The 26,316-nt window shown below is 38.3% G+C and overlaps 1 protein-coding gene across 2 annotated transcripts in view; it reads right to left on the minus strand.

The window, feature by feature from the left end:
- The window catches only part of cntnap2a (contactin associated protein 2a), a 348,699-nt gene that overhangs the window by 144,577 nt on the left and 177,806 nt on the right, over positions 1 to 26,316 (minus strand). For both annotated transcript variants that reach the window (XM_005471745.4, XM_005471746.4), the window contains exons 6-9: positions 25,844 to 25,994; positions 24,964 to 25,148; positions 19,534 to 19,677; positions 17,928 to 18,189 (exon numbers count right to left, since the gene is read on the minus strand). In XM_005471745.4, coding sequence (XP_005471802.1) covers positions 17,928 to 18,189; positions 19,534 to 19,677; positions 24,964 to 25,148; positions 25,844 to 25,994 — 742 coding nt within the window. The remainder of the gene's footprint in view (positions 1 to 17,927; positions 18,190 to 19,533; positions 19,678 to 24,963; positions 25,149 to 25,843; positions 25,995 to 26,316) is intronic.

Raw genomic sequence — 26,316 nt, forward strand, 5'->3', positions numbered from 1 at the left:
CAACAGAGTTCAGTGCTATCGAGGATCATCTTCCTGCCTCTATTTCGGCTTCCCCTCACTTATGCGCACAGTCACATATGCAAGTCCGTGCTCCTCGATTCTTCTCCCCTTCTCTTTTGTTCTCTCACTCCCTCTTTCTCCTGGCTCCCTTTTGTAGTCTCAAAGCCCGTGTGACTCAACTCCATTAAGTCTCACAGAACCCTGTTTGCTGAGTATCCAAATGCATGTGTGTGTGCATTCTTTATGTGCCTGCAACTTTGAGTACTTTTTGAAAGTGCACGAGGCTCTAATGTGTTGCTCTGTCTGCATATGAGTGTTTGGTGCATGCAAGTTTCGTGCCCTCCTTTCTTCTCCCTTCTCTTGTAGCTGTGCTCCATTAAATATGAGTGATGTTTTGGAAAGGGACATTACTACTGGAGCTGAGAGAGAAGCCAGCTTCCTTTCATTGCCCTCTCCTCTATACATCACCTCTTACTGACACCAATCTCTATTCATCCTTTCCTCCTCACCTCGATCTCTATCCCAGATTCCTCTATCTCTCCGTCTTTATTTCCCTTCCTCTGTTTCTGCATTTAAAATGTCCTCTGTTTTTCTTTCTCTCTTATCTTTTCTTCTCTACTTCTCTAAGTTTGCGGCCATCTGCTGCAGTGTCTTTCTTTTTCAATTGGGCTTAGCACACTGCCTCACTGATTGTAATACATCGATAGCTGTTGAGGACACTGTAGCGAAGTTCAAGGTACGGTCATGTGTAAATCAGTCTTGGCAGAGCGCACCTACTCATGGATCTGCATGCACGTCAATACACGCACTTTTGCATAGACGGTGGGCAAGCTTATGTCGGTGCGTTTGCATTTTTGTGTGGCGGCCTCCGTGTGAGTCACCGCTGTCTGCAAGATGCACTCTCACATTGTTTACTTCTTCCCAGAATGCACTTGAAGACCCTAGCTTTCATATCAGCAGGGAGTCTGCACTAATTAATCTTCATCAGCAGGGTGGCCATGTGTGCCTGTGCTTGTATGGCTGTGTGCGATCGAGGCTGTGACCAAAGAAGTTAAGGGCCAAGATGGTCACTTGCTGAGAGTTGTGACCACAGCAGCCACGCTCAGGGCATGCAAAAATACACACTTGCATACAAGCAACATGGTACCCCTTAAAAACGTAAAACCTTTTTTTAAAAACTAGCACTAGCAGGGAGAAAAATATAATAATAAAAAATGATATTGTTAACAACGCTCTTTTGTCAAGAGGCCATGATCCCAAAAGTAATAACACAAAATCTAGAAGACAGTGTCTACGTTGTCCGAGTGATAACCACAAAAAAGTTACTTCTGGCAGAAAGCGACCTTGATAACCTCCTTCAGTGACAATCACATTTCTGCCTGTATATTGGTTTGATGTAATCACTACCAAGCTCTCTCCTCCATCCTGTCCCACTCTCTATAACCTCTTGAATGTAATGGAAAATAGATACTGTATAACCTTGTGTTCCCTCATCTGTTTTACATCACCTGCAATAGCTTTGAATGATGAGCTTATCAGTGATGGCGGTGTAACTGAACCTTCACACTCATGCACAAACAGACAAGTGCCTGCTGAAACCCTCATGCTCAAATATGTGATCCGTGTTCTCTCTCTCTGTCTCTCTGTCTTTCTTTCGCTGTCGAAAGGACCAAATACACTGGCAAAAATCATGCACATACCAGCTGTCTGTCACAGATAAAAAAAGTGAAAAAGATGAAGGAGGAGGAGAATTAGTCAGATTAAATCTGATAAAGTTGTGGCTTTCTTTGTTGTCATTCAAATGCAGGGTCTGATAACACAGTGACAAGCTGACCAGCTACTTTGCTTGGTTTGAACTTGGGGTTAATGCATGTTATATTGAATCCTATCTTTGAATACTTAGTAAATAAATGCAACTGTGGCAAAAATATCATCCAAACAGAAAATAAAATCACTACACAAAAGTGATGATTTCATGCTGTGAAACAGTGAACTTGATTGGATTGAGGTTTTGACATCATTATCATCATATCTCTAGCACCCTTACCTTGTTAGTATCTGTTGGGAAACCAACTTTTAAGGTCATGCAAAATAAATTCAACATTTTAGTTTTCATTTCCATCTGAGAAAATCTAACATTCATTATTCATGTCAACAATTGAATTAATTCAATGCACATCTTAAAGGTGTGTGTACTTTGTAACCACTGACCATCTGCATAGACAAGACACCATCTGTATAAATACGATAAACAATGTTCATGAGAAACTGTTTAATTAATGTTCTGCAATATTAGTTTGGGGTCATTTTAAAAAAAAGGGGGGGGGGGGTAAAGAAGGCATGAAAGAATGAATAAGCATGTAGAAACAGCTTTTCGACATTGCATCATGTCCATAGATTTGCAGTGGTGGGCTTATGCAACGCCAGGAGTTGCAGTTCTGGTGCTGCAGTTCTATCTGTCTGTGATGTGAACTCATGAAGAAGAGCTGAGCTGACCACAGATGAAGTGCAAGACTAGGAACGATTCCTCAGGTGAGCTGAGAGCACCGAGAGACATGTTGGTAGAGCAGAAGGTAGAACTGAGGAACACGAAACTGAAACCCAAGCCCACAGTAAAAAAGTGGTTGTTGTTATTATTCAAGTCTTTGTTATTATTATTTTAATTTGCCTCAATTTAGCCGATAAAATGCCAGAAAATACTGAAGTGTCTATTATATCTCTTTATAGTCAAAGCTGACTTTTTAATATTTGTTGTTTTGTGCAAACAAGTTTCAAACCAAAAGAAAAGCGCAGATGTTTACGACAAGAAGTGTGAGATGTTCAAGGTGCATTTTAGGCAATTTTTCTAAGCATAACTTAAATGATAAGCAAAACCACTGCACAAATATTCTCTATTAAATGGCTAATTGTTGCTCTTACTTGTCTGTTTCTGCTATAAATTAGCCTGTGTTAATTTAATACATACAACGTAAGCAAATGGAACTCAATCAATATCTAAATTTGAATAGCAACAATTTAAATACTGATCCATTAAACCTAACAAAAATCATCACTGAGAGAATACAACTTTTTTTCCCTGCAAATTACTCCCAATTCAAAATAATTCAGAAATTTCAACCAATAAACAAAGCCTGGTGCAGCTTACTGCTCGTGCTTTTCACTGAAAACCTCATCCTCTATGATGTTTCAAGATGAGCACCAGACTGACAGCCACAGAAAACAAAGTGACAGCAATTACAGCAAAGCTTCAAGCGCCTGAGACTGAACAGAAGAAGATGGTGGAGGAGGCTAAGAGACTGATTTCAGGTATGAAAATCACAGACTTGGTAATTTTAGAAAATCTTGAAAGAACTGTAGATAAATTATTAGCTTTCATGTTTCTAGTATAAGCTGCAGAACTGGCAGTCCTCAGTTCAAAAAGTGACAACCAGTGACGACGCGGTGCAGGAGCAGATCGAGACGGAGATGACAGCTCTGAGTGAAGACCTGGAGAGAAGACTGAACTGCAGCTCACCAGTAACAAAGGATAAAATATAGATGACGAATGCAGGTATTTTGATAAGACACCAGAAGACATACATACCTGAACCTCTACTTCCAAACAATAATAATCTAAATATAGAAATACCTGACAATTTTATTTACACTTCCAGAAAAACAACTTCCCTAGCAAAGTGTTTCCATTGTGTGTTTACATCTCAAAGCTTGCTTTCTGTGCTTGTAAGGCCTCTTCAAGAAGGACTGGCCCATTTGTTTCTTTAGGTTACATCTTTTCAAGAATCTGCAAGGCATATAACTCAATACCCTCTGAATATAGCGGGATCCCACTGGTCTATTGCTGTTGTTCCTAAATTCCAATTTGCAGTAATACCACTTACAGTTGCCAGTTGTTGCAACCATGGGATCTTATTACAGTATCACACTCAAATCCAGTGAACTCTTTAGAAGGACTCATTCTTTTACTAACGTTTGTACCGGCAGACTGCATGGCTAGGTGTTTGATACACCTGCTGCAATGGGATAGAAGATTAAATGGTGTGGCCCCATAATCTATGTATGTGTGGATGAACTAATACTGTAGTAAAACTATATGTAAAACTATATATTGACTATGTGTTTGGGCTTTTATGTTTTTTTGATTGTATACCAAAGCTGTTTAATGCCAAAACTATGAACTTCTTTTGCATTTTCTCCAGACAGATTCAAATGTATTCATACAAGTGCAGGCACAAATATGTAAATACACTAACTTAAATCTTTTAATAAATGGTGCTGAAGATTCTAAACTGTCTTTTAACTTTTCAAAGCCAAGACCTATTATCTTCTACTGATCATGATTGACTAAAACTGTTCCTCTTCGTTAACATAATACGTTTTGTGTTTGACAACATTCAATAGATTGACCAATACTCAGCAAAAATCTAAGAAAAAGAACAGACTGGCATTGTCCCTTCTTAGTGACAAACAATGCGCACTACATCTTCAACCATGGTAACATGAGATAACTCATACCGATGCCATGCTACATATTGAGATCAAAGTGAACCAGTTAAGTCCTTTAACTGCTGTGGCCTGACCTTGGAGCTAATGGTTGTTAAAGATTAGCTGAATGAAAAACAGTATGAATGATAATACTAACAGCTCTCCAACACTGCACAGTTTGAGTCTTTTAGAGAACTGCCTGATCATGAGAAGTCTTCCATTATCCACACAGTTAGTCTGACTGCAGTTGTGCCAGAGAGAGAGAGAGACATGCGCTCCAACAGTGAAGCGCAAAAAGAAATCTTGTAAAGCAGAAAGTCCCAAGCCAGTGCACAGACAAGTGGACAGACAAACAACACCACACAGCTGGGATAATAGTTATCACAAAGTTTCAAGAACCAATTTTGGCTAACTAACTGCAATAGCCTCCAAGCTTTAAAAGTGTGCATACTGTATTTGTGTTTGGTAATTGTGCACATATTGTATTCCTGTCAAAATACAAATATGATAAAAAAAAGAATCAGAAAATAATAATTCAGAAGTCATGTCCATGCCAGGAGTTCATGAAAATGTCTTGTACTGCTCTTTCTTTTCATAAGGGCCAAGTTGAATAAATTCTTTTTAAACTTAGCTTTTAAACTGAATGAGAAAAATAACTAAACTGCAGTGATGCACTTTGTAGCTAATGAATAGACAAGATTAATGTGTTGTGTGTAAAACTATATGCAAATGCCTACTGTCATATTTTTCTTTTTGTGTCTGCTCTTATAAGTGGGTAAATAAATTAAAAGGACACTAGCCTCTTAAATATCTAAGTTGCATTATATGTGCTGTAAAACTACGAATAGGAAGCTGAGATATATTTTAGAGGATCATAACCTGACTCAGGAAAATGGTGTTTTAAGAATGGTGCAATTCTTAAAGATAGAGATGAGCTCATGTAGAGACTGATTATACACACAACAAAGAGTAATAATAGTTATCACTGTAGACAAAAAAACATAACAAAACAAATTAATAAAAACAAAGGACAACATAATTTTATGGTTGCCTATTTATTTTTTCACGATCTTATTCATCTAGGGAAGACTTGGTGTTGGCTCTTTCTGCGGTAGAGTATCTCTTCCTGTTATAGTTGTTTTGGTGTAACTTATCTGAGCAGCCAATTTAATTAAAAACTTATAGATAATGTCTGATTTCATAGTGTAATCTCAGAAAGTGTACTTTGTCCAAAGCACACTCTCTGTTGATTCACCTGCTAATTATATTCACAGCATTCCCTCCCTTTAGGGATTTGCTAGCTTAGCTTAGCACAGCTTGTAGCCGACTCACTACCAGCATAGCCCCTTCACCTGTCCCTCACTTTCACCTGACAATGTCAGTCTGTTCTTAAAGTGTGCAAGAGTACTTTCCTGCTCTTTTTGTCAGATGTTTAGTTTGTGTCAGAAAAATCAGCAAAAAATTATGTAAATACAAAAAATCACAAAGAAAGACCAATGTTGTATCCACAACTGTAAAGAGTAAAACAGTAAAATTTGGATTATTAAACATTAGGTCTGTCACTGTCTCTGTTAGTACATGAATTAATAATTGTTCAACAAAATGATTCTGCCGGACAGAAGTCTGGTTATGGCATGACGATTATGGTTACAATAATGGATTACACAGAAGTGGGGAATAGATTTCATGACAACAGATGTCTTTCTATAACCAAGTTTAAGGATTTAATTCATCCACTGTTATCTTTTTCATTCTCTGTGCAAACACAGTGCAGCGCAGCTACCTGAACACTATTCCTACAGAACGTTGATTATCTTGTTAATATTTTTACTTCTTCACTGCTTACAACTCTAGATACTGTAGCGCCTCTGACAAAGAAAGCCTCAAATCAAAAGTACATTTGAAATTTGATTCATATCTATGTAACAGACTCCAATTTATTCCTGTAAATGGAGAGTCCTCTTCACACACTAAGGTTAATTATGGAGTTCCACAGGGTTCCATGCTAGGACCAATTGTCTTTACATTATACATGCCTTTCTTAGGCAGTATCATTAGAAAGCATAGCATACACTTTCGATGCTATGCAGATGACACCCAACTGTATCTATCCATGAAGCCAGAAAACACACACCATTTAATAAAACTGCAGGGATGTCTTAAAGACATAAAGACATGGATGACCTCCATCCATGACCTCCTCTGCTTCAAAATTCAGATGAAAGTAAGGTTATTGCACTCAGCCCTAAAAATCCTAGAAATGCAGTATTTATCCAGATGCTTACTCTGGATGGTATTACCCTGGCCTCCAGTAACACTCTGAGGAAACTTTGTGTCATTTTTGATTTGGCTAAGTCCTTTAGTATGCACATTAAACAGATATGTAGGAATGCTTTCTTCCATTTGTGTAATATCTCCAAAATTTGAAACATTCTGTCTTAGAGTGATACTGAAAAACTAGTTAATGCATTTATTACTTCTAGGCTGGACTGCTGTAAATCATTGTTGTCAGGATGGAGTTAAAACTCCCTGAAAAGCCTACAGTTGATAAAAAATCCTGCAGCAACAGACCATTCTAACAGGGACTAAAAAATGAGAGCGTATTTCTCCTATATTGACTTCTTTTCATTGGCTTACTATTAAATTCAGAATCGAATTTGAAATTGGGATAAAGGCACCCACTGTATTTTTAAGATTAAGTTTAAAACGTTCTTTTTTGAAAAAGCCTATAGTTAGGGTTGGATCAGGTGACCCCGAGTCCTCCCTTGCCTGGTTCTGCTGGACATTTCTTCCTGTTAAAAGGGGTTTTTTCCTTTCTGCTAGCGCCAAAGCGCTTGCTTACAGGAAGTAATATCACTGTTGGAGTTTTCTGTGTTTTCCGTTTTATTATTGTAGGGTCTTCACATGACAACATAAAACACCTTGATGCAACTGTTGTTGTGATTTGGCGCTTTATAAATAAAACTGAATTGAATTGAATCAAACATGCTAGGAATGTTGTGTGCAATAAATCATTTGGAGACTAGGGCAAGTCACCTACCTCCTCTCCCTACTGCGCTGCATGCTGGGAGTGTGAGTGAGTGAGTGTGTGAAGGTGGCTGATGATCGTGAGGAGCTGCTTAGTGAGAAGCTGCTGAGTTCTCGACTGTGTTTTTTTCTTCCTTTACATCTTGCCCTTGATGAAAAGGTAAGAGAAGTTTATTTCATTGATTTGTGTTGAGTGAACAAAACTTAGTTAATCGTTTGTTTTCTTTTGAGCCACAGCATACCTCCCTAGTGAGTGTTCTCCTTCCCTGTCAATTAGACATGGGGTTAGACTGATGGCTGCCCCACAGATAGGGCAGGTTCTTTTGGCTGTAGGAAAACAGGCTGGCCATGAAGACATCACTTACGACTCTCAGATGACCAAGGCTGTGGATTTTCTCAGAGAGAAGCATTTAGTCCACTTGTTTATTTAGAGAGGTATGACCTTCGATGATTTGTTGTTGGGTATCTTGCCTTTATTTATGCCTTAAACATACATCACTATGTCTAGGCAGTATGAAATGTTGGACACAAATGCTCATCCTGCCCTCACAAAGACCAGGGAGTGGACAGCCATACAGCTGAGCAATACATTCAGGCTTAAGTGAACAGCAGAGGGCTGCAGACGGCAGTGCTGTTGAGCAGGCTCCAGACGAGCAGCAGGCTGCAGGTAATGGTAAATGGACTGGCTCTTATATAGCGCTTTTCTACTTAATCTAAGCACTCAAAGCTCTTTACACAACTTATACATTCACCCATTCACACAAGCACTTTTTTTCTAAGCTGTTTCTAAGTTTCTAAGCTGTTTCTACACGCATTCATACTCCGATGGATGCATCGGAGGTTAGTATCTTGCCCAAGCCTACATACAAATATGGACATGGAGACTGCATACCCATATTTGGCATGCACACTGGAGCAGACTGGGATTGAACCACCAACCTTACTGTTAGTGGCCACCCCCCAGTTAACAACAACCCACATAAAATGCAGCACAATACGGTGAAGGTCACAATTGCTACCCCAAAAACTGATAAGCTGCACATTGAAGAAATGGTGGACAATGTCAGATAGACAAGAGAGAGAAGCAAGGAAAAATGAGGGGAAACTAATCTAAGGTAAGTTAATAAAACAGCTGACGCACAGGAGGAGGTCTTCCCTAGGAAGGGAATCCGTGTCCTCTTTCTCCCCCTATTCTTTCTGCTTTGTTTTGGTTTTAATAGTGGGAACACTGAACATCAATGAGAGTACAGGGATAGAGTAAGGCCAGAACTGCTAACTGAGCCTAGTAGAAATAAAAACATTGATGTGGTCCTTTAACAGGAAGCACACAGCTCAGTAGATAATGAAGCTGAATGGGGAATGAGTTCAAGGGGGCAGTGTTTTCTAAGTCAAGGCAGAAATCCTAGTGTGCATGTAGCAGTTTTATTTTCTCAACACCTTCATTTAACAAACATTTCAATGTGTGAAGTGGAGCAGAGTAGCTTCCAAGTAGTGGAAGCACCAATCAGGGATATATTATTTTTATTCATAAATGTTCATTCATAAATGCTCAGAGCTCTGGTACTGACTGTAAACTGTAATTTCACAAACTAAGTGACAAATGAAAGGTGTACTACAGTAGCTCAGTTGTAGTGGTACGTACAGGACTGGAATTTTACCACCTATTCTACAGCTGATAGGACTATAGAGGAAGCTCACCCACCTTCAGCCTCCCTTCTGACCACCACTAATGAAACTGAATCTAAATGGGATTACAGTACCGGTGTATAATAATGCTGGCACATTCTCAGCTTTGTCTGAACTTGCACGCTAATGTATGGCTGACCCAAAACAAAGATTTTTATCAGTCTTTCTGTGATTTCTGGAATTAACGAGACTGAGCGTTTTTTGTCAAGTTATCTCAATGATACGATGTAAACACAGACTTTTCTTTTGCAAACAATACACTACACTCATAACAGCTATTGAAAAGAATTGGTTTGCGGATGTAGAAAGGGACATTAGGGTTAAAGAAGACACAATTATTAATGGGACAGACAATGATAACAGTGCTTGGGATGGATAATAGGAGGTTTTAGGCCGGTTTCTCCAAGAAAAAGCTAAAGGGTCTTTAATTAGAACTCACATCCCTACTATAAAATAAAGTTCCAACCCATATTTTTTTAAGCTGGAGAAAAAAGTTCAATCAAATGCTGCACCTCAAGCTCTCAGATGGGTCTCTAACATCTGACTCTTGAGGGTTGAGGAAGCTCACTGCAGAGTTGTACTCAAGCTTTAGTGCTGACAACTGTGATGTGGACTGTTTGGCTAAGATATTGGGCCTTCGCCTCGAGTGGGTGAAGCAGTCTGCTTCACTGGAGACCACCATCTCTTTTGATGAAATGTCCGCAGCAGTTCAGCAGCTCAGCTGTGGTCGGTTGATGGATTTCCTGCACACATTTTTTTCTTTCTATTTACCAGGAAAAGTCATTTCATGGAGTTAATCTTTATCCTTTTTAAAAAATTAAAGTCCTTTGGTTTTAGTAAAGCTTGTACTCTCGGTATAAGTCAGTGCTTCTCAATTTTTTTCTCTTACGCCCCCCTTAGGAAGAAGAAAACATTTCTCGCCCCCCACTCTCCCCCTCTCCCACGACTATAAAAAGTATAATTTGTCTATAAAATTATAATTGTAAGTACATCTCTGCATAACATTGTATCCGTATTAACATTAAAGTCTGTAACAGAAAAGATTTAAAGTGCATTTTGTAGTACTGCAACTCTCTAAACTACTACTACTGATACATTTAAAGTGTATCAATTTCCCTGAAATTAAAAAAATAAAATAAAATCTTTATTCAAACTATAAACATTTTTTGACCGAATTGAACCAGTTGATGTTGATGCTGTAGTGGATGTGCAATTACACTTTATTCTAGTACTGCAAAAAAAGCATGTGCCCTAGGGTCACACATGCCCCCCCCCCCCTTCCAATGTGCCCCACCATTTGAGAAGGACTGGCATAAGTTGTATTAGGGGGGCAAGTGTTATACTAAAAGTAGTTGAAATCCTTAGTCGACCTGTCCCTGGTCAAAGAGGCACCAGGAAGGCATGTCTCCTTTCTGGGATGCTGTATGCTCTGGCCATTGAACTCCTCCTAAACTAAATGAAGCTTATTTGTAAGTTCAATAAGGAAGATCTGTAATCATTCCTCTACCTGCTTTGCTGGGTGTTTGGCTGTTAGTCTAATCATTACATCACTACCACTTTTCCACGCCCTCAAACTCAATGCTGTCATCATTACTCTAGTCCAGTCATCTTCTTGCCCGCCTTCTTTGTGCCAGTCAGCCTCCACTCTGTGTGGTTTCAATCTCAGTGCTCTCTGTCATTCTCCCTTTCAGGTGTGCAACCCACTTCTTTCCCATCTCCACCTTACCCAAGTGACTCAGAGCACCATCCAACCCTCCATCTTCATGTTCACCACCTTCAGCGTCTAGACTCAGGGAGGTCCTGTCCTAACTCCTATCACTGCTGGGATTCTGTTGTGCCATGATGAGTAATCGGAGTCTAATTGCCAAATACATTAAGTTCTCCATCTCAATAAATTGTATTCAGTTCCTACAAATGATCTCTTCTTATTCAACTCAGGCAAGGTCTTGCAGGGTTGACCTTTGCGAGTGAAGTAATAAGCACAGTGAGCATGTCTGCATGTGCTGCTGATGAAACTGGCACTATGGTGGTCAACTGGTCAAAATGTGACAGGCTTTTGCTTGCAGAGTGAAACAGTAAAGTACAACAAACATTCCTACAGTAGAACGGGGCGCGGATGAAATGTTTAGGTAACCTCATAACTTTAATTGATAGTAAAATAGAACCTTAAAGCTTGTCAGAAAAAAGTGATTTGATTCTTGTCCTGATTAATGCTGGTATCGACTGATATTAAAAAAAAATGTAATGAGATTTTTTTTCCAATATCACCCAGTTGGTGGCTTCAGGTCTTAAAATAAAATTTGTGTATCATAAAATAGTGTCAGACATTAAAACATATGTTTATGTTTGGGGAGTCAGTGCTGTCCTGTGCAATAAAACTGTGAAAAAAGGATTCTTAACATCATATTCCATGCAAAATAAATCATGCAACATACCATTTATGCATGCATGTATTTATTTTTGTTTATTTATTTATTTTTGTGCGTTTTGTGGGCACATGTTAAACTTCAATTTAATATTTTCTTGTTGTAAACAAAAAATTGAACCAATAAAGTATTTGTTAAGGGTCAAAGGTCTCTCCTCTCCTTTTTTTTTTTTTTTACCCTGTTTCTATTACATATTGATCCTGTATGTACACTATAAATGAATTTTGTCTGCTATAAATTTATGGGACCCTCTGGCACTCATGAATTTTAAACCCCCTCCTCCCCACTCCCACTACCACCCATCTCCTCCACTCCTAAATATTCACAGATGGCAATATACCAACCACACAAAGCTCCAGACTATGACATATTAAGCTTTGGCTATGCACACATATATACATACAAATACAAATGCATTGGGACACGGACACACACACACACACACACACACATTCTGGGGGAATGAAACAATATAACATTATAATCGGCGGGTGGCTGTACTGTGTTTTTTTTCCCTCTCAAATGTGTGCCTCAGGCCTTTCCATTATTGTAATGCTTTATGCTTCCTGTTCGGACTGTGCAAGTAACCTCATGTGTGACTGATGGCAATTCTGCATCTCAAAAGAACTGATTTTATGACTTCTTGCCGAGTTGATGGGTATGAAGCATGCATGCAAGTACATACGCACATGCAGAATTTTAAAATGGCAAAATATTTAAACTTTGATTCAAATAGTTTCTGCTGCCTCTGGCTTTGTCCAATTTTGCAGTGAGGCTTACCTCTGACAGAGAATGATTCTGTGGGAAGATATAGTTCCCTAGTTGTATAAATAATGCAAGCAAATACACTGATTTACAAAAACAATGAGGAGAAGAGTCAATAAATGAAAAAAAAAATAAGTAGGGGAAAGCAAAGCAGATGAAAAAGTTGTTTGCACAACATTAACCATTTATAAACCTGAGAAATGAAACACTGCATAAAGCATGTGCAAAAATATCTAACGCAAAAAAAAAAAAAAGTTTAAAATGCTGGACTCTGATATTACATTGGGTGATGTTAATAACTATTGCTAGAAATTTGCAAATTAGTTAGTTAGTAAATTACTTTAATTAAAGTTAATAAAACAGTACTTATATATAGGCTGTCATAAAAGTTTATTCTGGCACTAATAATACATGCTTTAAGTAGTGTTTAAACAGGCAGGTGGAGTGGCACTGGCATAAATAATCATTCAGAATTTTTCATTTTCACTAACTGGTAGGTTTTCAGCCACCTCCATAGTGTAGGGATAAATGGACTGGTACTTTTATAGCACTTCTAATCACTTTAAGAACACACTCAATACAAGCCTTGATTATTCAATTCACACACACACATTTATAGAAATGCTTTTTTTTTTTTAGTTTTTAGTTAAAGCCACTCTCTCATGCAGGTTGGAGGAGCCAGGGATGGAACCATTAACCTTGTGATTAATAGGTGATCTATGTCCTGAGCTACATTTGTTAGGCAAATGCATAGTGGTGTACACAATTGTCTAACAAAGATCCCTGGTGCAAGTCTCAAACATACGGAGGTGTGGCGACCACTTGTATATAAGTGAGGAGCTGAAAGTAGCTTTTAAAACATATATGATAACATTACTGATGATTTGCAGGCTATTAACTATTTTGGAAATGTACAAATCTACTGATAATTCTTATTATAAATAACATTTTTTGGCCTCTCCACATGCATTCATGCCTTCTTGTTACTTGTCTCAGTCTAAAGTAAAATATGGTGGTGTACAATGCAGAGAGCTATAGATAAAGTCTATAAATAGAGTCATATTTTCTTCAAGATGTAGTGGGATGTTTAATTCAATAAGATTAATTACCACTACTTTAATGTTTTGTCTTCTTTGACAGCTAAACAGGAGTATAAAATATATTTCCTCACTATGTATCACAGGAATCTCATAGGAAATTAGATTTCTTGGTCTGTGCAAAAGCAGGGGAGACAGTGAGTATTGTTTCCATGGAAACAATGCTGGTGCCTAATAATTCAATATTTAATCAAGAGGTGATCAGAGGAAAGCGTCTTCAACACATATACTCAAATACCTGCCACCTACAGGTACAAAGAGATCCTCTTTCATTGGCTTTGGTTTATTGGAAATTTTCATGGTGGGTAAATGAGAAAATAGAACTTTAATTTTAGTTTGGATATACCAAACATGCTTTGGTCCTGCTGCATGGTCATTAACACAACAATTTTCAGCTACACTCTAACAAAACTGTTATTTTGTTCCAAGAAATGAGTGATGAGACTAAAAGAAACAAAAACAGAGTTAATGAGTGAGTGGGAAAGTCATGGGAAAATCAGAGAATCGACTAGATATAAACACGCTCACAAAAACATTATTCGAAGGATTCCCACAGTCTCACCTGGAGAGTTCTCCCAAAAGCTTCATGTGCCCTTTTGTTTTACTCTTTATCTGCCTGACTGAGAGATAAATGGATGAAATGACAGACGTTTTCTCAGAGAACAGAAGAGCATGTTTTCAGTGGTCACAAACACTTTTACTGCAAGTTGTTGCTATCACACACACACACACACAAAGCAGCTACTTATCTGTACACACACACACACACACACACATCTTGAATAAGCATACTTCTCATCCACTTAGTGGATGTGTGTGTTCATAGTGGGGAAGATCTATGGTCTGGTGGATTTGGTGTGTGGGGGTGGAGACTTTAATGACCTCAGACCCACAGTGGCAAGAAAGAGGTTATGAAGATATATGATGATTTTATTCAAGCTTTCTTTGCTTCATCTGCTCTCCCTATTTCTTGTGTTCCACCTGCCCATTTAGTTTTCAGAAAAATGCGTTTAATTACCAGGTTGTGCTTAAAAGTACATTAGGCAAAAAAAGAAAAAAGTAAAAGAAAAGTGGCCACAATCACAACATCAGTGAGCCCAAACGTATTCTCCTAGATAAAGTATTATATACATGTGGAACAACTGTCTGTCATTAATGACACATTTAGAGCAAAAACAGACTGGCATGGGCCTTCTATTGGGAATCATAATATTTATCGTTATGTAAATGTCTAACATTGGTTTGCATTTTTGCTGCGGTCTGATCCAATAGCTCCTGAGGGGGGGAAGAAAATGTCTCAGTTTAACTGGCTTATTACAGACCTTCCTCTAATTCTAGCTTTCAATAACACTATCTTTACAGCATTTCATTTCATTTGATGAAACAAACTGCTTAATGGAGCTTTAAAGAATACGTTTCTGGGGGCAAAAAAGAAATGCTTGGAACGCCATATATTTTTAAGGATTTGTATGTTAAATTATACTAATATACTCCAACTTTAAAATATACACATTGGTAGCACCTGGTTGGACCCTTTTTGCCTTTAGAACTGTCTTAATTCTCTGAGGTAACAAGGTGCTGGAAACATTTCTCAGAGATTTTTATCCATATTGACATGATAGCATCACATACAGTAGTTGCTGTGAATTTGTCTGCTGCACATCTATGAATGTGAATCTCCTGTTCCACCACATCCCAAAGGAGCAGATCTAGTGACTGTGGAGGTCATTTGAGTACAGTGACTTAAATTTCATCTTTAAGAAACCTGTTTGAGATGATTTGAGCATCATGACATAGTGCAAGAGTGCCAAGAAAATATCCACTGCACAATTACAGCAGCCTGAAGTCTTAATACATGGCACAGAGGATTCAAGATTTCATGTTGTTCACACCAAATTTTGACATTGCCTTCTGAATGTTGCAGCAGATATCAGGACTCATCAGAACAGCCAGCATTACTGTCCAGCTCGCATGAACTCAGTTTTTTGTTTTTAGCTTCCAGTATTAGTCCCTGATCTGGTCTTCTGTTGCTGTAGCCCATGTGCTTCAAGGTTCGAGATGCTCTTATGCATACCTTATACGTTATAACGAGTGATTAGTTTCTGCTGCCTTCCTATCAGTTGAAGCAATCTGTCCATTCTCCTCTGACCGCTGTCATCAACAAAGCATTTCTGACCAGAGAACTCACTGGATATTTTCTCTTTTTCAGACCAGTCTCTGTCAACCCTAGAGATGGTAATGTTGGAAAATCCCAGTGGATCAGCAGTTTCTGAAATATTCAGAGCAGCCCATCTGGCACAAACAACAATGCCACATTTAAAGACACATAAATTACCCTTCTTCCCTATTGTGATAATCAATTTGAACTTCACCAGGTCAACTTGACCATGTCTACATGCCTAAATGCACTGAACCGCTGCCATCTGACTGGCTGATTAGATATTTGTGTTCATAAACAGACTTGCTGAAATCAGCTTTGTACGTTTTTTTACAGTATGTGATTCAATTCTGTTTACAGGAATTAATCACATGCCTTATTCTGATTCATGTAATGGCATATTATTTGGCCTAAACCAGGGATTTAGTAAGAAAACACTTTCTGTGATTAACCATCATTGATGAATTTGCAGTCTTAGATGGCTAAAAGGTTACTTGGGTTAAAAGCTCCAAATGAAACAATGTGTGTGCTTGTGTGTTTTTCCTTCAAGCAAACAGAGAAAATGAGAAATACTTTATTCATCTTATCTGTTTGGAAATAGGTATATGTCTGAATAAGGTGTCACTTAAATGCTCCATAAACAAATTATCCCCAGTGGGAAAAGAAAACTGGATGGCGTTGTGTCTGTAAGAAGCCTCGCTTTTCTCTCACTCTCGTTTTGCTCCTCGATGTGTGCATATCTGCACGTCTCTCCCCAGTATATTTGCCATTAAGAGGGACTAAGCATTTCATTATAAGTCTACTGAGCTCCCACTGTGTCATTGAAGCTAGAAGCCAGTTTGGCTTTCTTTTTCAGAGATACTAATAACAGAATCAAAGGAGGGAGCATGTGTTTGCGTGTGCGGGTATGTGTTTGTGTGTCTATGTACTCTGGTAATACTGATGTAATCGCAGGCTCAATCCCAATTAGCCTAGAGGGTAACTCTGTAATAATCCCTACCCCTGGGCATAATGGCCTATTAAAGCAGCAGTGGACAGAATAAATGAGTGTGTCTACAGACAGAGAGGGAGAAAGAAAGAAGGGGAAGGAAGAAACAAGAGTAAGGGAGGAAGGGGTGAGGGGCAAGAAAGGTGGTAGGAAAGGAATGAAATAAATGGAATAAAAAGAGCCACAGATGAAAGCATCATGGCTAAATTTATTTTGAACCTTATTTTGTTTCCACCTTAATAATAAATTCCAGCTTTATGTGCATCAGTTTAATGGGCACCAAGTTTGCTTATTTTCAGCTCATTATTTTTATTCTTGGAATCGACAAGAGTGGCTTTGAAAATTAGCATTTCAAAATCACGGTTAATTACCTTGTAGTAGAACTTGATGTGACCCCCCCCTCAGTTCATCCCCTGTCTCAAACTGAGCCATTTTAGTAACCTCCCATGCCCCAAGTCAACTGATATCACACAGAGCCATGAACAATAGTAATAAGCAGTTCAAAACAGAGTGCTTAGAAGAAGAAAAAGCCTGAACTTTTTGGGTAATGAGGATTACCTGCACATACATCTCATAATTGATACGAGCATATGCTTTTGGTAGATTATATGGCAGAAAATACAAGGATAACAGGTCAACTGCTGTCATCACCGGTTCGCCTGTTAGTGTTGTTGGGTTTAAAACCACACAAAGCAATTGTCAAAAAAAACAAGAGCTCAAATACTGAAATGAAATTATGAAACACCTATTGGTCTGTCTTCATGTTAGGGCTGGTTTGAATGCTCCCAATATGCAACGAAAAGTCAGATTCGCTTCTGTTCAGAATTCAATTAATCATGCACCGTGCACATTAAATTTCATGAATCAATTTTTGCTTCAGTTTTATCTTCATAGCACACCGCTCACATGCTCCTGTCCCCAAAAAGCAAAACAACAGCTGATGTGGGAAACACATGAGCCACTTCAGCTGTGAGTTGGTAGGTATATCTATACTCATCATATTACATTTTTGTTTTAGTATGCTGTAGAGAAAATAAAACCCTTTAAACCTTATTAAACCTTATTTTGTTGCAATCAGGCTTGATTATTGGTTCTATAGAGTTGTCATTTACTGTCCATTGAAAGAAAAAAAACACTGCCCAAGAAGCATAACCAATACGGCCGTTGTGTAGCAATGCTTTTTCCTAGAAGGAGTTTCCTACATGAATGTTTTTCACATGGTTCAATAGCAAATATAATGTAAGCAAACAAACGTTGTACACAAGTTGTGTGATATGTTTTTATGTAGGCAAACCCACCTGATGATAAATCTACCCGGTAGTTTTTGGCCGCTTTCGTCACATTGATGTGAACCGCAACCTTGCCCTCCTCAAGCGAGATCTCCAGAGTGCCATCATCAAGATTGCTAAAGAGGAGGAGGCCATGAGGGTTCCACGTACGAAACTGGAAGCCCACGGATACCGTGTTATGATTGGCTCGACCAGGCAACTGCAGGAAACTGGTGGCATTGAAAAAGACTGGGAAGGTGTGGGTCTCCACACAGGTGAAGGACAGGTTTCGCTGTTAGCATACAGAATTAGAAAAAAGAAAGAACAAAGATGGACAACGGGAGATTAATTAGTTTTTAAACAGAGAAATCAAAAACAGAGCTAATGCCTTTAATGGGGCTTGCCTGTGAAATAAATCCCTCAAACACTTAAGGAAATCTTGTACTTCACCACCTTTTGTTGCTTTGAATCTCGCTTCAGCGTGATTACCTTTAGATATTTGCGACTGAAGCGAGATTCAAACACTGATGAAGCTTGAACACACTCATCTTTTCCTCTAACTGAACCTGTCTTTGAAATGTAACTATTTTCATCTTATTAATCACTTTATCTAAAATTTTATCTACCTTTATTTAACATCAGCAACTATGTATAATTTAGATTCACCAATTAACCTAATATGCATGTCTCAGGACAAGCGGGAACACTTGAAGGAAACCCATCTATCAAGAAAAAGCAGAACATATAAACTAGAGTCCAGCTGACCAGAAGATCCTACCTGCTGTGAGCAATAGTAGTAACTAATGCACTGCTGTGCTGAGAAACAGGGTTAAACAGTAACCTGGGTGAATTTTATGTGCTGCAGAAAAACAAACACTATTGTGGTATTTAGGCACTAATTATCATTGAATTTCTCCAACCTTGTGCTCTTAATCTAGTCATTAGCAAGCACACAGCATTGAGCTGCCTTTCCAACTATAGATGATTCCTGATTGCATGTGTGTGTGTGTGTGTGTGTGTCTGTAAAATCTAAGAGCAGATCTGTTTTGATTAGAAATAAATGGCTGTGTGAAGTCATCAGAGAGAATTACAGGTGTGGTTTGAATGAACTTGATTAGTCCCACCATTTGTTCAATCAGTTCAACAGGGATCGAAGCAGATACACTGGCCGTCCCCTGAGAAAGGGCTTAGATTTTTCAGAAGCTAATTTTTAGGAATGCAGGGCAGTTAATGTGCTGAAGGTGCATCCTGCAGTCTGAAAAAGTAGGGTGCATTTCATGAAAAGAAACAAGGCCTTTAATCTGCCTCTTGTGCCATCGAGATATGTTGAAAACAAACTGTTGAATAGTCAATGCAGGGAAATCCTGTCTTTCCAGTGCAAGTCATGGTAAAATTGCAGCCATGATAACAACACTTGCAAAGACAGCAAGGACACACATGGAGGGGCCACTGACAGGTCAGTTGTATCTGATTAATTATGAATCTGTTCAAGCATTTTGGTTCAGTGAAAAATCTGCCCCCACAGTCGGGTCAAGTATGGAGTTAGTGTGACAATAATAAGCATGTTCAGCAGGCAGCTGCCTTTATAAGTGCTATTCCAAAACGTTTAGATTTATATTTTGCACATTTTCCTTACAAAGCTGGAGGTGTCGAGCTTCTTTCGGCGGGCCAGGTCTGTAATGTTGTCTCCATTGTAGTTGATGCTCTCCATGCAGCCTTTAAAGTTTTTCCTTCCTCCTCCCACTGGCTTCCCACTGTATGGCATCCCGCCAAAACTCAACTACAGAGAGACATCGTGCAAAGAGGTAAAAAGAGATAGAGAGTGAGAAAAAACGCATGGCAAGAATTCCTTTAATTTTTCTTTAATAAGCTTTTCAGGCTTCTCCTCCTGGTTGCTTTTTATGGATTCACAACTGTGCACACTCACATTGCAAACAAATTTCTTACCTCGATGGATTCCACAATCAATTTCCTGTTTTAGGTATTATTCCCTGAATGCTTTGCATTTCATTATCTGATGTTCATTATGTCCATTTTATGGATTAGGGTGGTGCTAGTAATTTGTTTATATTAAAAAGTCGTACATGTGGGGCATAAAGCATTCACACTTTCAGGTTGTAAAAATCAGTCAATTTAGTTTTAAATTGACGTTCGTAAAATGTCAGAATAGTCACTGATAGATATAGAAGACAGTATAAATTCCAGTACTATATTTGGGCAGTTACATGATTTTTGTTCGTCATGCTTTGTGACTAAGCATATTTGATTTGAAGGAAAATAATGAATACTACGTTAAAGTGCCAAGCCATAGCTGCACTTTGAGGTTACATCAATATTGCAAGAACTTTGTGTTAGATACGGTCCTTTAAATTGCGAGGGCTCAAAAGTAATTGGCTTGACACTTGGTTACTAAAAGTTTCTAAGGCAGTCGGTTGTCATTTCGGTGTTAGTTCATGCACAGAAGAGCTCACACATGGCTCAGAGTTAATTAAGAGTTGAGCTTTGACCTTTAGATTGACTCAGTATATAATCAGGTGACCACAGAAGTGGAAAAAATGGTAATAGTAAATGTTTATCAGAAAGATATCATATGTGGTTGATTTTCAGAGTGTTTTTTGTCTTAAGGAAATAACAGAAAAAGGCAAACAAGCTCAAGTGGATCGGAAAATCATCTGCATGGTGTAAAAACGCCCATTGTGAGTGCAATGCTTGCCAGGATGCAACTGTTTGTTTTTTCTTCTTCTCTTTTTTCAGAAATCTAAGGAGAATTTCATAAGCTTCATAACCAGAGCCTTAGAGGACTGACCACAACAGAAAAACACCTCTGTAGGACAAAGTTCTGTTGACTGATGAAACAAAAATAACCTCTAACAAAATCATGAAAAGATGAAAGTACAGGGGAAAAAAATCAACAGCATATGACCCAAAACACACTTTCAGTGCTGGGTTTGAGCATTGAAATCAGAAATTGGTTTATAATATTGATTATCATGTACAAACACAAAGCCAACACAACCAAAGAACTTTCATATACAGAGGCAGAATATCCCCCAGTTAATCAACTGATCAGCTGGGATGTTTCTAGAATGGAGGTATGACATGGCAGACCTCATGACTGTACAACTTGTGCACTCATACAATAATTGTTACTTAAGCAGGCAATCTAAATACTTTTTTCCCAATTTGAAAAACAATTATTCAACCAAAAATTATGTCTAAAACTTGTGCAGCTCCACATTTCATATAATAAATGCGTGGTAGAACACAGGGCAGCACATGAGCCTTAAAATCATGCCTAATTTTTTAAGTGTGAATTTTCTACATTAATTTTATTTCTGATTAAATATGATTTCCTGTGGGCTCCTCTGCTTTATTCTCAGTCCCTCCTGTCTCACCCCATTTAGAAAATCCTGGAAACATCCCAAGATCTCAGTCTGATGAAGCAGCAGTCCGCTTGCTGAAAGTCAGACAAAATGCAAAGAGACCCCACAGGCAAAAAAGATAAATAAACAAACAAAAACAAAGGTGACTTCAGTATAGGCCCGAGAGAGCATCACAAGGGATGATACAATATGTCCAATGACGCCTGTGGGTAAACGACTTTGGCAGTCGTTTACTGTAACACATTTTTCACTCAATATTCACACAGACATAAAATAATTACTGTGACTTCATCTGTATAGTATTTGTCCAATTAATCTGGCCCTTCAGCTTCCCCCACCACATGCCCACCATTATTATTGACTTATATTATTTGACCTACTATAAAGCTCAAATTAAAGTGGAAGCACTTGAATGTAGGAGCCATTATTTTAGTAGAGAGCCTGAATAGGGGAAAAAAGAGCTCCATGTAAAAATATTGGTCAGGAGTGAGCATAAAAATATTTTAGTTTTTCATTCATGTTACCATTAATAGATAAATAACTTTTTTACAATGACAACAAAATAAAATTACAAGCATTGTTTGAGAGACTCAAAGCTTCTCTACCTAATATGACTTTTGAAAATCCGGTGGCATTATGTTGTGTAAATATTGCAGGTCCTCTTTTAAACACCAGGTGTAGGGTGCGCATATAGAATAGGAAAGCGCAATATAAGAAGAGTAATGTTGTTACTTGTGTTATGAAGGTTCTTTAGCTATCTGTACCAGGCAAATAGAAAAACAATACTTGCTAATATAAAAAAAAAGGTTTTCTTCCTCCGCACTTCCGCTATAATCAGCTAATTTTGTCTTTGTGCGGGAGGAGGAAAATGGTAGAGCACAGATATGGACTTTATTTTTATTTTTATTGCACACAAGGATGCAATGAGCTGAGATGCAGTCTGTATCCAGGACAACAACAATTGCATTATGCTGCTAACAGAACTTTGGCTCTTTGTAAACGTCTGCTAAACAGCATGCTAACACAAAGCTAGCTAAAACCCCAGAGTGATTATAAAGCTGAGTGAATGCTGACGCCAGCGCAGCAGCCAGACCCTGAACTTCAACATATAACCAAAGCAGTAATGAGCAGTCAGGCTTGCAGCCTCCATTTCTACCTGTTCTTAAGGTAAAATCAGCATGGTTTTGAAGTCTTTTTAGGCTCTTTTTCATCTTATTTTTGTGTTGTTGGCTTTGTGTTTCTAAGTAAATACTAAAAGAAAGATTGTATGTCTGTCCTAATTAGGACAGGGATTTGTAATGATTTGTTGATTTGTGGAACTGAGAGAAAGTAACAAATTAAGCAATGTACTGCATTACTTTAAAGAAAAGTAATGAGCAATGTGTAATACATTACTTTTTATGAGTAAAGACCCAAACACTGCACATTATATATATTGTACATGAAATACAACCACTGGACTGGTAGGAGAAAGCATTAAAGGAGAAACATGGTCTTTTGGGGAGAACAGATGTGCTGAGAGGAGAATTCAGGTGTGAAGATGAGGGCTAATAAACTGGCACCTGGTGGGAAGCACTGAAGAACAGAGGACTGATAAAATGTAAACTGGGTTTGTATTTGTTCTACAGTTATACATGTGTTCATTTTTTTCCCATTTTACACACAACTCTGAGCCCTGAAGGAAGCCAAAATGATGGAGGGCAGTGTGCAATTACCAGTCGATGTGTCTGTCTGTCTGTTTGTGTGCATGTGTGTTGTTGCTTGTGCTGTGTGTGCATCTGTGGTGACGCTCCAATAGTCTTAGTAATTACTGCCAAGGGTAGACACAAATGCACCCGGATATTTAGTCTACAGCCCTAAATGGGAGCAGAGGACACACAAACAAAGATGCACACAAAATAGAGTGTGCAGACTAAATGTACTGAGTACAGTAGTACACTTGACTAAAAGCTGGTCACAAACTGTAGATAGACTTAGTCAGGCAATAACATTGGTAGAATCTATTTAAGGTTCACCACAGACACACCACACACATGCACACAAAGCCTCCTGGTACACCCTTGTTGTATAGATTTCCCTCCAGATCCCTTAATTCAACAGCTTCAGTTTTAATTGGACTGTGGTTTGTCCTGCCCCATTTCTCAGCATCCTACTTAACACTGGAATAGATCAGGCATATCAGCAATACCTAGCAAAGGTCAAACACTTACACACAACCACATCAATAAAAACACAAACACACAGACATTCACATCCTGAAAACCTCGTGCGTATTCAAAGTTGCACACATGCATGTGCACTCTCACATTACAAACAAATTTCTTACTTGTATGTATCCCATAATCAATTTCCTCTTTTAGGTATTATTAGCAGAGCGAGTTGCATTTCATTAGCTGATGTTCATTATGTCGATTTTATCGAGTAGCATGATAGCCGAGTGTAAAACCAATATCTAATTTCCTGTGTGGCTTTATTTCACTGTACTGATCACTTGTGAAGAGCAGTTTAAATGCAGTTGCAAATTAGTAAACAGCACAAGGACATAAGGCAGCAAGTAAAGAAATGAAACAAACCCAGACAAATGCAACCTTATGCTTACAATCGCTCACATTACAGCATTCTCTGCAAAATGTCACCTAAACCAGAATCATTAAGCTCCAAAATCCAAATACACACTGGCATAACTGTTAATGAATGAAACACTGCAAGGTACTTCATGCAGGCAATTCAAGTCAGTTGGCTGTATTAAATGTGAATGGGAAAATAAAGATAAGACATTATTTTACAAGTAGAGATTCAGCTTGGTATTTATAGTCTATCTACAAACATTAACATAAGTTACATATGAGACTCTTCCCTCAAACGTAAGACTGCACTGATGGCAGCAATCAAACTGGACAATCATTGTGTCTGATAGATTTTGACTTAACCTTTTGGGGGATTTTGGCAAAGTCTGTAACACTGTACAGTACAATGTGATATAGCCTGGATATTTCCAGGATGACATAAGAAATGCATTTGCATACCTTCTGACTTTGTAGCACATAAAGTTTGATCCTAATTAATAAATAGAGCTAAACTTATTTAATTAAATACTTAACTTTAGTATTGTTTCTGTAAATAATTAGCCAAACCAAGCGCACAGTTTGGTACTACACAGTGCAGTGACTATTTGGTAGATGAGCAGGATCTCTAACAGATGTTGCACTGTTACAATTAACAATCATAGCTGAAGAACTAAGAACACGTCTGTTTCTTCTTTGCCTGGTAACCAGTCATCCGTATAATAGGCAGCTGGTCTTGGCTGACATTATGTCACCATCTTAAGTTGCTTCAATACCAAGACTACCTATCAATGTTATGCTGTTGAATCATTTGGCGTTTTTTTTTTCTCTCTTAACTATTAGGTTTGCAAGCCAATCCTATGGACAGACAGAAGGAGATCAAGCATGCATTACAAATGCACATCTTCAAGTGATCTGACTGGGACTTCTAAGGAGCTTTGGGAGCAGTTTATGGCTGCTCAGACACAACCTCAAAAGCACTATCAGTCAAATTCAAATATCATATAGTTATTCATATTTATCTTGGCAGTGGCAGAACATCTTGAACTTTTCAACTTTCTCATATTTCCTTATTCTTTGTGTTATTATGTGTATTGGTTGGGATTCATGTCGACTCACCTCATAGTCCAAATCGAGGTGGTCAAACTCTCCATTAGTCCTGAAGTGCTGAGTGTGTCTGTCCAAGGTGAAGTTCACATTGCGACGGTAGCGTTCAATCACTACTGAGTGCCAGTGATTGTCATCCAATAAGCTCCCCGTGGTCACAGAGGTATGACCCAGGCTAGAGCCATACAGATAACTGCCTGTAATAAACACAGGATAAGTCTTAAAATGCAGACATGAGAACAGCGGCTAAATTTGTAAATACAAAATATGGTGTGACTTCTCTGGGAGGGATTTGTCAAACTGGCTAGGAAAATTTTTAGTCCTTCAAAAAATATCCTGATACTTCCAAACTCTGTGCTTCGCATAGGTTTCCATAACCATATACTTTAAAGTTGATTTAAATTCATAGCATATAACACGACCCATTTTGCAGTACATTACTTTCACGTGTTTGCAACCAGGTGCTGTAAAAATAAAACAAATAAGTCCCACACAAGCAAACACAATTTTTTTTACTGATTTCATTTAATTTTAAAAGTCTAACTTTCAAGGATGTCTGCAGTAAGACACCCTTGGTGTGTCAGACACACTTCTGGTTAACAGTGAATCATGATTCACAGACGTATGGATGGCTTGGGCTTTTGTTTCCTTTATGAAGGGGGGAAATTGTGCATTAGAATCTTAACTTTGCCCTTAACTAATATAATTTCAACAAACGTCCATCAGTATATCCATTGATCCCATCAAAGCACAGCAAAGTGTTATTTTTTGTATCCCAAATCATTTACATTATTTCCCAGCTGCTTTTTATAGACACACATTGATGGAGGTTTTAAAACATCCTCACATGTTTAAATATCACTGTAAAGCAAGGCATTTATTTGTTACCCACCCAGGTTTATCTGCAGCAGCAGCTTGGCCTTACGGAGCTCCAGTGTGATATAGTCTCCCTGCTGGCCTTCCCCATGGAGAATCACACCCTCACTTTCTGACGTCTTAAACCTCAGTGCGATCACGTCCTTAATGATCTTCATCTTCTTCACCTGTGTTAGCAAACACCGAACACTTTGTGTGATTGCTTGCTACACTGGTGACTCATTTTTGATTAAGTTAAAATGAAAAATTATGTAGAAAAAAACCCAACAAAAAAACCCAATACTAAACAATGAAAAGCAATCTTTTAGAAACTTTTATATTTGGTAACAAAACAAGACACTACCAGTGTTCTGTTTGCCTACATCCATTTATTTATGTGCAGCTCACATAAAAAATCCAAATTTCTCATGATACATCTGAATTTTTGATTTTATGATCTAGCTTATATAATATGCTGTGTACCAACTAACAAGACTCCAGACTCCAAGA

Source organism: Oreochromis niloticus, linkage group LG9 (genome assembly GCF_001858045.2).
Source record: "Oreochromis niloticus isolate F11D_XX linkage group LG9, O_niloticus_UMD_NMBU, whole genome shotgun sequence".
In the NCBI taxonomy this organism is placed as follows: Eukaryota; Metazoa; Chordata; class Actinopteri; order Cichliformes; family Cichlidae; genus Oreochromis; species Oreochromis niloticus.